At 42.5% G+C, this 15,085-nt stretch overlaps 1 protein-coding gene across 1 annotated transcript; it reads right to left on the reverse strand.

The window, feature by feature from the left end:
- Window positions 1-1,158: 1,158 nt before the first annotated feature.
- On the reverse strand, window positions 1,159-7,695 carry LOC142741917 (putative gastrointestinal growth factor xP4). Its single transcript, XM_075851238.1, has 7 exons — window positions 7,603-7,695; window positions 7,266-7,515; window positions 5,926-6,066; window positions 5,408-5,554; window positions 4,562-4,711; window positions 1,587-1,733; window positions 1,159-1,244 (listed from the first exon to the last, which is right to left on the reverse strand). Exons 1-7 carry the CDS (start codon window positions 7,693-7,695, stop codon window positions 1,228-1,230), a joined length of 945 nt encoding a protein of 314 aa, XP_075707353.1. The 3' UTR covers window positions 1,159-1,227.
- Between the last annotated feature and the right edge of the window lie 7,390 nt (window positions 7,696-15,085).

A 15,085-nucleotide genomic window follows, 5' to 3' on the forward strand; every position in this document is an offset into this window, starting at 1 on the left:
TATGGTGGTATTATTAGGTCATTGTATGTTGGTAATATTAGGTCACTGTATGGCGGTATTATTAGGTCACTGTATGTTGGTATTATGTGGTCACTGTATCTTGGTATGATGTGGTCATTGAATGTTGGTATTATTAGGTCACTGTATGTTGGTATTATTAGGTCACTGTATGTGGGTATTATTAGGTCACTGTATGCTGGTATTAATAGGTCACTGTATGTGGGTATTATTAGGTCACTGTATGCTGGTATTATTAGGTCACTGTATGGCGGTATTATTAGGTCACTGTATGTTGGTATTATTAGGTCACTCTATGTTGGTATTGTTAGGTCACTATATGTTGGTATTATGTGGTCACTGTATGTTGGTATTATGTGGTCACTGTATGTTGGTATTATGTGGTCACTGTATGACAGTACACTACAATGGGAAGTGCCTACAGAATGTACCGCACAGGACAATAACCAATGCAGGTTGGCCCTATCTGTAGTTTATTTTATTTGTAAAAAGGCAATATCCCTGTGTTGTTCTACACAATATAGTACCCTAATGCCACCACGCAGAGTCCCTACAGAACGGTGGATACAGTGTGGGCCCATAGATCTCTATGAGATCTGTATTGCGGACCCGTTACTCACAGCTCTGTAATGTGTTTGTCTTCCTTAAAGACTTTAGATTTATTTTGCTCAAATTGTAACTCAGGCACTATAATGTAGTTGGTCTCCAATATCACAGCTACCATAGAATGAAAAGTAGCTTCCAGTATTCTGCAATATAGAAGTTTCTCTGTTGTTTTTTTCACTGACTAATATGGGTTGTCTAGGAATAGAAAAAAAATGTCTTCCCCTTTCCCCCCCCAGAAACAGCGCTATTCCAGTCCGGTGGCTGTGTGTGGTATTGCAGCTTATAAACTGAAGTAGAGTTGTTTCTGGATAAATATAGATGTAGCAGAGCTGGATTTGGAGCAGTTTATTTTCGTTAGACTGCTCTTTTAGGTTTAGCTGCCTTTCTATGTATGTGGTGTACCAAATGGCAAACTGAGCTCTGCTACATCTGATAAACTCAGCTCTGCTGCACCTGTCGTTTCCTAAAAATGCAAATAAATAATAAATAAACACGAGAAGACAATGCAGTCTGAATATATTGTTTATGAGTGATAGACAATACACTGCTGATGACTCAATCTGTGATGTGTGATAGTATCAGCAGCGACCTCCGGAAATGTTCTTATTCAATGATAGTAACTGAATATAAGAGAGAGAAAAGAACATTGACAATCAGCAAAACTCAAGACGTGTCTATATGTCCAATATAAATCACTACCTGCAGCTTTCACCCACTACTCCCATCATCCACTACTCCCATCATCCACTACTCCCATCATCCACTACTCCCATCATCCACTACTCCCATCATCCACTACTCCCATCATCCACTACTCCTGCAGCGCATGAATACTTTCCTATATACTCCGATCCCCCCTCCGCTAGTGTCAGATTATTCCTCTCATCACTGCTCCCCGTCTCTGGTCACAGTTCAAGCTCTTAAAGGGGAAATCCCCTAATAAAATATAGTATGCGCATTACCATCTGTAATTTCAGGATAGAAACACCAGGGGGCGCCAGGAACACTAGAATCGTAGCAGCATCCCTTCTGGTTGCATTGGTCCATGTTGATGCCTGAACGACCGCAGTTCAATCTCTGTTTAGGCAAAATGGCGCACTGGATTGTCTCTGTAGGAGGGAATAGACACCGTGACTTTCTTTTGGTTTACAATCTGTAGAATACACGACTTGCTGGGATTTGCCCATGTCAATAAAGGGACAGCGGGCACAAAGGATGGGCAGGAATTTTGTCAACTGTTTCCCAATATTGACCCTTGACTTATATCAATCCCATTACCAAACACGTTCGTTTTAAAGGGACAGGATCAGAAGATAATAATCAGATCATTATGTAATATTTATGTTGGGTCACAGGCGTCAGATCGTCCGCAGACTCCACCAAAAACATCTGGATTTCCCAAAATTTTCTAAAGTCTATGCTCTTGTCTTGGACGGTATTTTTGCTCCTCGTCCTCTAGAATTATTTTATCTCCTTCCTTATATCCACTGTTAGGTTATGTTCACACAGGGCGGATACGCTGCATAAAAGCGCACAGTGTATCCGCTCTGGTCCCCGCAGCGAAATCCGGCCGGAGAACCACACCAAATTGTGGTGCCGTTTTTCAGCCGGAACATAATTTCTGAAATTTATGAAAGTTTTTTTCGCCGTTTTTTTTTTACGCGGTGTGTGGATGAGATTAGTTCAAGTCTCATACACTTTGCTGTTACTGTATTATGATTGCGATTTACCGCAATGAAATCCGTTGCGGAAAATCCGCAGTATTTACGCTACGTGTGGACTTACCCTTAGTATTCCTTTAACCCGTTAGTGACCGCCAATACGCCTTTTCACGCGGCCACTAACGGGCGTTATTCTGATGCATAAGCCTTTTTACGTTGCTGCATCAGGATAAATAAACAGAGCAGGGAGCTGTCAAATCTCCCTGCTCTCCCTGCCAGAGGCAGCTGAGGGCTGGGGGCGTCCCTGCTCTGCCGGGTGAGATCGATATTAGTATCGATGTCACCCGTTTAACCCCTCAGATGCGGTGCACAATAGCGAGCAACGCATCTGAGTGGTTTTGGAGAGAGGGAGGGAGCTCCCTCTCATCCCACTGACACCCGGCGATACGATCGCCGAGTGTCTGTGTCTCTAATAGCAGTCGGGGGCCTAATAAAGGCCCCCAGGTCTGCCTGTAATGAATGCCTGCTAGGATATGCCGCAGGCATGACCTAGCAGATGCCTGTCCGTGTTAAACGGCCAGGCAGTAATACACTGCAATACAAAAGTATTGCAGTGTATTACAATAGCGATCTGAGAATCGCATATTAAAGTAGTAAAAAAGTCAAAAAGAAGTTTAATAAAGTTAATAAAAAAAATGAAAAACCCACTTTTCCCCTTACGAACTGCTTTACTATTAAAAAAACTAAATAAAGTAAAAAAGTTACACATATTTGGTATCGCCGCGTCCGTAACGACCCCGACTATAAATCTATTACATTACTTAATCCGCACGGTGAACGCCGTAAAAAATTACATTAAAAAAACTATGGAAAAATTGCTGTTTTCTGTGAATCCTGACTTTAAAAAAAAGTGATAAAAAGTGATCAAACAGTCGCATCTACTCCAAACTGGTACCAATAAAAACTACAAGTCGTCCCGCAAAAAAAAAAAAGCCCTCATACAACCGCATCGGCGAAAAAATAAAAACGTTACGGCTCTTCAAATATGGAGACACAAAACCAAATAATTTTGAAAAAAAAGCGTTTTCACTGTGTAAAAGTAGAAAACATACAAAACTATACAAATTCGGTATCGTTGCAATCGTAACAACCCGCTGAATAAAGTTGTTGTGTTATTTATATCACACGGTAAACAGCATAGATTTAGGACGCTAAAAAGAGTGGCGAAATTTCTGTTTTTTTTCTATTCTCTCCCAAAAAAAGTTAATAAAAGCTAATCAATAAATAATATGTACCTAAAAATGGTGCTATTAAAAAATACAACTTTTCCCGCAAAAAACAAGACCTTATATAGCTATGTCGGCGTAAAAAAACCAAAACGTTATAGCTCTTGGAATGCGACGATGGAAAAACGTAAAAAATACCTTGGTCATTAAGGTCCAAAATAGGCTGGTCATTAAGGGGTTAAGAACTACATGGATGCCAAAATTTGAAACTGAAATCACAGGGCATTAAAGCCCCACACCTTACTTGCCCAGGATTGCCCCCCCCCCCCCAACAACCTGGGAACTCCCCATTAAAGGGGTATTTCCATCATAGACATTTATGACATAAATGGGTTGTATCATTGTCAAATGCACAAATGAGGCACATTAGTCTCATCACTGAGGCACCTGGGTAAAAATGTCTCACAATATATGAGGAATAAGTCTTGTGCTCAAGGAAGCCCCCCCAAAACACCTAAACACACCCCCTTTTTAACCAAATTAGGGTAAAATCTGGGACTATTGGCAATTATGGAACAATAGCTTCTATGTAACAAACCTCTCACAACACAACAACTTGGATTATATAATGCATTGAGTAAGAATTGAATTAAGCTTTCTTCTCCATTCACATCCAAAGCAACATTTAGAATTTTGGTTGTTTACTGTTACCAGAGAGCAATGTATTGTGGGAGCACAGATGACAGTGACAAAAGTTAGAACTCATCTAATAGGGTCACATGTCTGACAGTGAGATGGAGCTAAACTGCTGTCTGTTTCCATGGGCAACCAGCAGAACTATGAAAAATGCTCTGGATGTTAATGGAGAAAATAACATGAACTTAAAATTATCATTAAAAAAAAAAGTATTACTCTACTTTTTATATAAACTTAAATTGGGAAACTTTGTTAAAAGCAGGATTACACTTAAAGAGTACAATAAATTATTTTAGGTTAGTGGCCCTTTAAAAGGAGGCTATTAAAAATCCCATTGGTATATTGAGTCTGTACCTTTCTTAACTTCAGGCTTGAAGCACCAGGGCACATTCGGCACACTGCCATCAAAGCAGCACCCGTTGTCTCTGCACTGGTTAGCGGTCACACCAGGAGGTCCGCAGTTGGCTCGCTTCTTTGGTGTAATGGCGCTACAATCATGTTCCACTGAAACAGAAAAAAGAGTGAACTGTAAATTGCTACATTTTTTTCATAGAAACAGTTTCAAGTTCCTGTGACTACTTCAGTATACCCAGCTACATGTACTCAGAAGGTGGTCACTGAGATATGACATCAGGTGGTTGCTAGGCAACCTGAACTAGCCTTGTCTGCCGAATATATTACCGAGGAGCAATGAACATAGATTCTGTATGTATTGGTAATTATATTATGTGCATCTACTGCAGTGGGATTAGGCCTTCAATGAAAACGAAATATAGAAAATACAAACAATTCCCTTTTCCCATTTGATCGTTGTTTGAGAAATATATAAAGAAATCTTCTCTATGTCCCAGGAGATCAGACATGTTCCTCTCCTTTTTCTCTGAAACCTGTGTTGACTGTAAGGCAACTAGATGCAGCAGGAGCTCTCCCCCACTGATCTCTCTGCCATAGGAGACCAGGAATTTAGGTACCGCCCCCTTAACTAAACCCTGCCCCCGAGGTTGTCTGTCAGATTAAAATGGATGGGATCAGTGTGAAATTAGCCCCTGTGTTTTCAGCAAGATTTATACAAGATTGTATGAAAATCCTACAGACGGACAATCACCGGGGGGCAAGATTTTCTTTATCTTTACCATTAATTTTTTACGTTTGGTGTTTTTGTTTTTTTCGTATTTGCTTTTATTGTATGATAATAGTTACCTGCTTGTATAATGGGCTGATAACACCACACAACTTGGGGGATACTCGAGTCAAAACAGCAGCCTTTGCCTGTGCAGTCCTTCTCGGAGATTCCTGGAAAGCCGCAGTTTACTCTGGCCTTGGGTCCAGCTGGATTACATTCTGTGGCTGTGGTGTGAGAAAAGAAAACCAAAGTATATTGTCATAGTCCAGTGTCAATGGCGTATCTACCATGGAGGCAGCCAACGCAACTTCTAGGGGCTAATGGTGGGAGATAGATAGATAGATAGATAGATAGATAGATAGATAGATAGATAGATAGATAGATAGATAGATAGATAGATAGATAGATAGATATGGGATAGATAGATAGATATGGGATAGATAGATAGATAGATAGATAGATAGATAGATAGATAGATAGATAGATAGATAGATAGATAGATAGATAGATAGATAGATATGGGATAGATAGATAGATAGATAGATAGATAGATAGATAGATAGATAGATAGATAGTAGAAAGAAAATCCTTATACCTTCAAATTTCCATGGCGTGTAGCACCAGATGCTGTCAGACACGGAGTTATCATAGCAGCACCCCCTCTTCAGACACTCTTCTGATGTAATTCCATCATATCCACAATGATCTCTGGACTTGGGCTGGACTCCGCACTTGTCTGTGTAAAAGGAGAAGAACGTTTTCCTAATACATAAAGAAGGATCTCATAGTTCACATTATGCAGTATATATATATATATTCTTGTATAATAGACATCAGTCAGATGTAGCAGAACTGACTGTCATTTGGACCAATTCGTTAGGCTACAATGATCTTTAGCTTTACTTTGAAATGAAGAAATATCACAGTGCACAAACCATGCGGAGCAGAAGACTGAAATGACAAAGTCAGCTCTGCTGTCTTCGTAAATAAATGACTTTGCAAAGAAATTCTTACAATAATTGGAATACCTACATAAATACTAATATCATCATAGACTTGGGACTTAAATATGACTGAAAGGTTGTCACAGCCCCGCCCCTGCCACCATTGGATAGTAATATGATATTATTCAAAGGGGACAATAGCTTTGGATAATCCCTTTTCATTGGAAGGGCCCCCTAAAAGTAACTCATACCAGGATGAGGCACTGCTGGGACCTCCAGGGATCAGCTGTAATCTGCAGAAGAACCTGGCATCAGGATTTAAATTCTCCTGTAGCGCCACCACAGGGGAAATTAAGCATTACACAGTTCTCATTGAAATCAATAGACTGTCCATGTAATGCATGGACATACCGAAAGAGAGACTCTCTTTGTGGCTACTTTCCACTCCATCCGCCAATAGATGAGGATTTTGAACAGGGGACCCCCCCCCCCTCTATTAACTTAGAATTACCTAATAGGACATTGGAAAATTAGTTTCGTAGACCAGACACTCCCTCTTAAGCCCCTATACCAGTGTATATATATATATAATTAAAGGGTAACTCCATCCCAACTATTTCTTGTATTGTAGTTCACTTTTCGATGTCCCTTGACTATTTTATTAATACTATTACATATTTTTTTTAATATATATATATGTGATTGATAGCTGTTAAAATGTAACACATGGGTGACAACCAGTGATGGCAGCCATGACGGTGCCCATGAGGTTTGTCAGTCAGCTTTTCAGAATAGTAGATAAATCTGCAGAATATTTCAACCAATCCCCTCTTCTCTTCTACTGCATTGGTATATATGTATCTTTCCTACAGCTCTCGCATTCTATTCATGCACTAGCAAGCTCAGGATGAACAATGTTCTCCGGTGCATGGAACGGAGGGAAGAAAATGGTGAAATAAATCATGTGATTAGCCTCATATAGGACACTTACAGTTGACAGGTAAGTAGGCTTCAGCCCCGAGTATGAGGATGGCGGCCACCCAGCAGAAGGTGTAGCTTTCCATTGCTGTTCTTCCTTGTAGCCAAGCTAAAAGTGTGCAGCTGTCCTGACCGAGGTCATTTTTATATCTAAGTTCTGTTTGCTTAACTGGCATTGATAACCTAATTTCTTTTTTGTTATGAGTAAAGCACACAAGCTTGATAATATTTGCTCGGAGGATGATGATGACTGGGAGACGGGGCTGTGTCGAAGGGGACAAATATTACGTGGCATGAAAAGGATGTAATGAGCCGGTTATGTCATTCTTCTTGTGGTTATCTGGATCTACCGTGCACAGTAAACATTCCTCCCTCCGCGCCTCTCCAACTTGAGTCTTCAACTTGAGGATACAGAAGCCCAATCGACAACAGTTGAAGGCCATTCGGCCAAACCACAACCTGGGCTGGTCCTGGATTAAAAGTTCTGGCACATGAAACCTGAGCTGATATTTGCCTTAGCTAAGAAACCATTTGAAGACTGGTGAAGAAATGTGGACAAAATCTGTTGGTGGAGTGGAAAGTGACCGGCTCTACTGACATCTCCAGATGGAGGTCCACCAGCCGGTCTTATAATTTTCAATCGGTAGGAAGACCAGAGGTGTTGTAGACTCTGATACCTTGGGGAACCGTGGGGCACCGGCGGAGGAGGACATAGTGTTAGACCGAAGTTCCTTGGGTTGACCAGAGGAGATGATTCTGAGGTCCACCATTCATCTACATAGAACACGTCCACTTTTAATTACCCTGAAATCTTTGTTGTTCTCATTGTACACCCAGGACATATCATCTATAAGGTCTAATTTGCAAATCATCCCATAAGAAATAAACTCTAGTGTCAAGTGATTGGCTCCAAAGGCACCTCCGAATGGAGTTGTCTTCTGCAAGACTTTCGAGGCCCATTATTGTTTAAGAGCCTGGGTCCTCCGGTGGATCCTCAGATACTCTGGTAGGACAGTCCAACCCTGGACGCTGTTAAAACACAATGTGGTGATTGAATGCACCGGTACCTGCACCTACTGTCAGGTTCATGCAACACCACTGATGTAGACTCTTCATCAGCTCGGCCCTTGAGCACTACCTGGGTGCCCCAAGATCTCATTTCATCTTGGGACTTGGTTCTGCTTACACACGTATTTCAATACTGACTCGGTAGTTGTATCTTCAGACTCTATTACCAATGGTGTAGCAATAAGGAATGCATGCCTGTGGGGGGACTATCAATTACCCCTTATTTTTTGCCCATTTCTTGTATAGCACTTATATTCAGCAGCTAGGTACCATAATTGTAATCACTCACCTCAATCTAATTCACAATCTGATTTCCCTATCCAATATGAGCGTTCACATATCTACAGTTCTTGAGTATGGATCATGAGTACCTAAAGAAAAACTCTTTTTGAACTCAAACGGTGAATTCTCAGTTACCTTTTCTAAAAAAACAATACATAACATGAGTGCGTACAGTATATAAATCATGTGTGCTTACCTATTAGGAGGTCAACTCCCCGAGCTCCTTATCCACAAGTCTTTTTGGGTCACCAAGAAAACCTCAAACAGTCTTCATTAAAAATTCATAAATTCTTACGAGATCATTGCCCAAGACTGAAAGTGTTACACAAAACCTCGATCAAAACTTTATAAGAGTTTTGTGTTGTTTTTGACTATGAAAAAAGGTTTCTTGATCTTCATGGAGGAACCGTCTAATCTTGACTGACTTAAAACGTCATAGACAACCTCCCAGTGGCTTTCTGCACCATTTGCGCTTGGCTTTGTCCTCTATGCTTGATGGAGATGTAGCTCACCTGGAAAGTTCTTGGGTCATCGACCTGTCAATGCAATATTTTTCCCATGGTGTATATTTTATTAAGTTGCACAATATTTGGGTTACTGCTCTTCAGCAGATAGTTGACGCATGTTCGTAAATTCTTTGCCAGATAGGGTAATGTAATATATTACTGAGGGTTTGGAATATAGTGAGACAGATGCCAATCATTATTTTTCAGATGCTTCATGACAACCATGACTACTATTATTCGAGACATCAGCAAATCAGTTATGCTGTTGGGTCTCCATGCAAAATACAGGTACCATGGGTACCATGAATAATCTAGAAATGGAGGTGGATAGGCTCCACTGTACAGACTCTCAACCCTTCAGATCTTGACTCCTCTGGGGTTACCGTTGCTTCATACATTTTTTCCAGAAGAAAAAGAAATCTATGAGAACCGCATGGAGTATTGTTGAAGGTAGCGAGGTCAGAAGGTGTACTGTACCTTGAAACCCATTCAGGAAAAAGTTAAGGCTACATGGGCGAGCTGTATTTGTCAATTCCTAAAAATGTGTCCACCTTCATTCTCTACTTTTGAAATGTTGCTTTTTTTTTTATAAGGTTCTTTACCACGGCCTTCTAGTTAGACAACAACACCCTTGAGCAGTGGACAACATCCCCTGAGCAGTGAACAACACCCCCTGAACAGTGGACAACACCCCCTGAGCAGTGAACAACACCCCCTGAGCAGTGAACAACACCCCCTGAGCAGTGAACAACACCCCCTGAGCAGTGGACAACACCCCCTGAGCAGTGAACAACACCCCCTGAGCAGTGAACAACACCCCCTGAGCAGTGAACAACACCTCCTGAGCAGTGAACAACACCCCCTGAACAGTGAACAACACCCCCTGAACAGTGAACAACACCCCCTGAACAGTGAACAACACCCCCTGAACAGTGAACACCACCCCCTGAGCAGTGGACAACACCCCTGAGCAGTGGACAACACCCCCTGAGCAGTGAACAACACCCCCTGAGCAGTGAACAACACCCCCTGAGCAGTGAACAACACCTCCTGAGCAGTGAACAACACCCCCTGAACAGTGAACAACACCCCCTGAACAGTGAACAACACCCCCTGAACAGTGAACAACACCCCCTGAGCAGTGAACAACACCCCCAGAGCAGTGAACAACACCCCCTGAGCAGTGAGGACAAATCTATTAACTAGGACAATTCTGAATTCTTTTGATTTGGCAACAAACATTAACAAAGCATCAACAAAGTTAGGGGAGAGGATAAAATCAATATTGGGAAAGCCTTCAGTAACCTTCAAACCATAAGTCCCTTACCATTAGCCCTTCGACCTTGTTCACACAGTGCAGAATCTGCATGCATTTTTGTAAGACAATGCCAGAATTGGATCCAGTAGAGTAAAAACTTTAAGGCCTTTTTTATATGTTTCATCTGTTTAGTTCCTGTTTTTTACCTTAAAAAAACATGCAAATCTACATCAAATCTGCACTGTGTGAACAAGACCTTCAGATGATAGAACTGGTACATTTGTGTGGGTGTTTTAACCAATGGCAGATTATCATATGGGCGCTTCAGGCGGCCGCCCGGGGCCCAGGGCTCCCAGGGAACCCATGGCCACCCGAACCGCACACCATTTAAAAAAAAAAAAAACATATTGCAGCGCGCTAGCACCGCTAATGGGGAGGAGGGGTGGGCTGAGAGGGAATAGGGCCGCACCGTCCGCGCTGCTGCATCTCTGAGGGGGCGGCGGCACAACTGAAACCAGCCGCCGCCACCCCCTCCTGCACTAATTGTACCTGCGGGTATCTGCATAAGCGCTCAATGGCCGGATACGTTCCATGCCCGACCATTCAGCACCTTACAATGACGCTGATTGGCAGGGCAGAATGAGTTGTCTTGCTAATCAGCGCCTTTCAACTTATTGAAAGGCGCTGATTGGCGGGACAACTCATTCTGCCCTGCCAATCAACGATGGCAGCGGCGCAATGACGTCATCACACCAGTTCCATTGTTGAAGGATGCTGATTGACGGGGCATGTCAGATGCAAGCAGCGTGATGGCGTCACTCAGCCCCAGCAGACCTGCTCAGAAGAGAGCAGGCCTGAAGTGACACAGGACGGTGTGGGAACGGGATCACGGTGAGTATGGAAATTTTGTTGTTTTCAACTAAAAAGTGTGGGCGGCATTATCTACAGGAGGGGGGCTATATGTGGGACACAATCTACAGGTGGGCTATATGTTGGGCACTATATACAGGGAGCTCTATGGGGGCACTATCTACGGGAGCACGATCTACAGGGGGCTCTATGGGGGCACTATCTAAAGGGGGCTCTATGGGGCACTATCTACAGGGTGCATTATGTTTGTGGGACACAGTGTATGGTGCTATTATAATCAGGGACACAGTGTATGGTGCTATTATAATTAGAGGTGCAGTGTATGGTACTATTATATATAGGGGCGTATTGTGCGGCACCATGATAACTTTATCTTTGTTTATAGATGCAGAAATGTTTGAAAAGTGAGAAGCCCAAGACATCTGAGCGGAAAACTGCAGAAAAGGGCCGTGGCCGGGAGAAGTCATAAAGGTCTGGACCGGAGGGAGAAGAAAAGCGAAAAAGAATAAATGGAATCTGAAATGAAGTCACCGGTAAGTCACTTAATGTAAATGTTTACTCTGCCTCTAATCAGCACTGTAGTCACTGTATGATCTGCAGCAAGATGATGGGTGGTATGATATAGTTTTTTTGGAAACAGCAACTCCCAGGATATCCTTACCATTGTTCGGGCCATGCTGGGAGCTGTAGTTTTATCCATACAAACCTAGACAGCAGGGATTGCACTAAATTGAGCTGTATTTGTGCTGGTGCTGGGATATATGTACTGAGCTTGTTCTGGTGTTGTATATATGTACTGAGGTTGATTCTGGTGATGTATATATGTACTGAGCTTGGTTCTGGTGTTGTATTTATGTGCTGAGCTTGGTTCTGGTACACTGTTTCCGTAAGTCCCATAGAACTGAATGGTAGTTACGGAAACAGCGTAGATCGCATACTACACTGCTTCAGTAACTGCCATTCACTACTATGAGTTACAGAAAGTCCATGGTCAGGAAGTGGCTGAGAGGCAGCGATAGCAAAATTAGGTAGAACAGGGTTTAGGGGGCCCGGTTCTAGAGATAGATGCGAGTCCCACCTCTGGGAACTGCACCTATCTGACAGGATCCACAGGATATGTCATAAATTTACCTCACGGGAAAAACCCCTTTAAAGTGTTAACTAAACTTCTAGAAAACTCCTGACATGTCATAGTGAAATGTCAGAAGTTTTGATCAGTGGGGTCCGAGCACTGGAACCCCCATGGATCGCTAAAACAAAGTGTCAGAAGCACACAGGTGACCGCTGTGCAGCTTCTTTTCTGATATGCTTTTCTCGGAAAGCCGAGCAAGCGGTGTACGGAAATTTTTTTCTTTCTTTAATAAAACAGAATATCAGTGTGTTTGGTGCAACTTTCTACATACTTTTTATTAAAAATGATTTTTACTTTTTGAGATACAGCTGCTTTATATCCTGAATACAGAGCGGCTGTATCTAGTGCTAAAACCTGTATCCATCAGGTCAGTGGCACCGACGGGTACAGTGTCAGCGGGTTGGGGGGGTTGAATTGCATGTGTGCGGGAAGGAGGGGGCCCAAGTTGTGTCAACAGCCCAGGGCCCATGGTACACTTAATCCGCCACTGGTTTTGACCCATCACGGATTCAATCATCCTCCAAGTGCAAAATAAATTTGCTGTGAATCTCAAGTGCCCCGATTGCCCTGAAAACTCAAGTCTGACTCTCTGATGTCTTCTAGGACTGTATCCAATCATTTCCGGGTTGGGCTTTTGTAGTGGATCTGAGTCATCCACAGATACACTTCATGATTGGCTGTGATAGAGGGAGGGATAACCGCAGTGCATTTTGGCAAGGCTGCCTGCAAGGAAAGCCCATCCGAGGTTATGTAAAGCTTGTGGCCAGAGCTCACGGACGGCCACCATTTTGCCATGAGTCGGGGGCCGCGATCCTCAAAGGTTTCGGATTTTGCAGAAATTCTGACCGAATTTGATTTGTGTATACATGAGTGAACAGATGGTCACTGCCCCCTACAAAATCAACATACTCATCATCTGCTGTTGAATTTCCAATTTGTTCACAAATATTAGTAAATTTCAGGACTTTGTAGAGAAAAATTGTGGTCGGATATGATGAGACAGGAAACTGGAGAATTAAAGTGTTGTGAAGTGATGCGTTAAATCGAATTATTGGCTCAATATAATATATTATCCCATGGACTGAACCGCATTTACAACCCCTGGCAAAAATAATGGAATGACCACAATTAGAGTATGATCACCCCGCTTTTTTACTTCATGGCAAATACACAAATCACAGATATGACACAAAACAATGTTAGTAGCTGAGCATTCTGGCTTTGTGAAATATATTGTACCTCAAACAATTTCAAATAAATTATTTTAATTAATGGCTTATTTTTTTTACAGGTCAAATAAAGGAAAAAACGATGGATTCATCAACAAATTTTTTTTTAGAATTTGTTGCTCCTCCTTGGGCTGAAATCTTTGAGGCATGAACTTCACTAGTGATAAAAAATATTCGACATCAATCTGCTTCCAAATTTCTGGGATAGCGATTGACAGATCAGTTTGTAAGATACAGCCTTATGATTGACCTTTTTTATTTTTTTTCGACCATAAATTTTCATCTGATTGAGACCTGGACAGAATAAATCATCTCTCCCCCATCTCACTCATCCCCCTAAACAGAACTATCAATCACGGTTATTGGCTCCACACTTTCCCCAGTTTCACGAGTCCGCTGCCACGGATGTATTCCGCCCTAGCCATTTAGACCCTACATCCGAGCCCTTATCACCTCCTGCTGCCCCCGCCCAAAAACATTTCTCTTATCCACAGTTTCCTCAACTATAAGTCAACAATAATACTAGTACATGTCCTCATCATCTCCCACCTAGACTACTGCAACATTTTTCTCTGTGGCCTCCCATCCGACACTCTTGCACTCCATCCGCCTTCAACTCTGCTGCCATTAACCTCTTCCCTCGTTTCTTGACCACGTCCCACCCTGCTGTCCCTTCACTGGCTACCCATTGCCCAGCGAATGAATTTCTAAATACTAACAATGGCATACAATATCTGCCCTAATCTCCTGATATCTCCCCACATGTAATCTCTTCACAAGACCTTCTTCTTTACTCTCCTCTTTTCTTCTCCTCCTCACATCATCGCCTTCAAGATTTCACCCAACGCATCAAACTTCTCCTACAATTAAGACCTTCAAAGAACACCTGAACACCCCCATCTTTGCAAAAGGTTTAAAGGGGTTTTCCCATAATCATTATTTATCATCTATCCACAATATAAGTGATAAATATCTGATCGGTGAGGGTCCGAATGCTGGGACCCCCACCGATTGCGAGAATGGGCTGTTCCTAGGAATAGAGCGATAGCGCGCCTGCTCGACCACCGCTTTAGTCATTTCTATGGAGCTGCCGATCGCTATTGTTGGCAGCCCCATAAAAATGAATGCTGGGTATGCTCTCTACCGCTCCATTCATATTTGGCTCCCAGGAACGGCAAGAAAAGCCTGTTCTCGTAATTGGTGGAGATCCCAGCGGGCTGACCCTCACGATAAGATATTTACCACCTATCCTGTGGATAGGTAATAAATATTGATTGTGGGAAAACTCCCTTAACCCTTTTGTAAAGAGGGGGGTGTTCAGGTGATCTTTGGAGGTCCTGATGGTGGGAGAGAGTTCCAGAGTAAGAGGTAGAGATCTTGAAGGCGACTGCTACCGGTGTACCCCCTATAGCTACTAACCTGCATACACCCATACAACTACCAACTTATGAACAAGGTTAGTCCACCAGCCAAACAATTCCAATTCTA

This window comes from Rhinoderma darwinii, chromosome 2 (assembly GCF_050947455.1).
Source record: "Rhinoderma darwinii isolate aRhiDar2 chromosome 2, aRhiDar2.hap1, whole genome shotgun sequence".
Classification (NCBI taxonomy): domain Eukaryota; kingdom Metazoa; phylum Chordata; class Amphibia; order Anura; family Rhinodermatidae; genus Rhinoderma; species Rhinoderma darwinii.

Coding starts and splice junctions, on each gene's coding strand:
- LOC142741917 (XM_075851238.1), bottom strand. CDS start 7,695: ATGGCCTTCAACTGTTGTCGATTGGGCTTCTGTATCCTCAAGTTGAAG. Junction 7,516..7,602: donor AGGAATGTTTACTGTGCACG/GTAGATCCAGAT, acceptor CCTTCGACACAG/CCCCGTCTCCCAGTCATCAT. Junction 5,555..5,925: donor CACGCCATGGAAATTTGAAG/GTATAAGGATTT, acceptor CTCACACCACAG/CCACAGAATGTAATCCAGCT.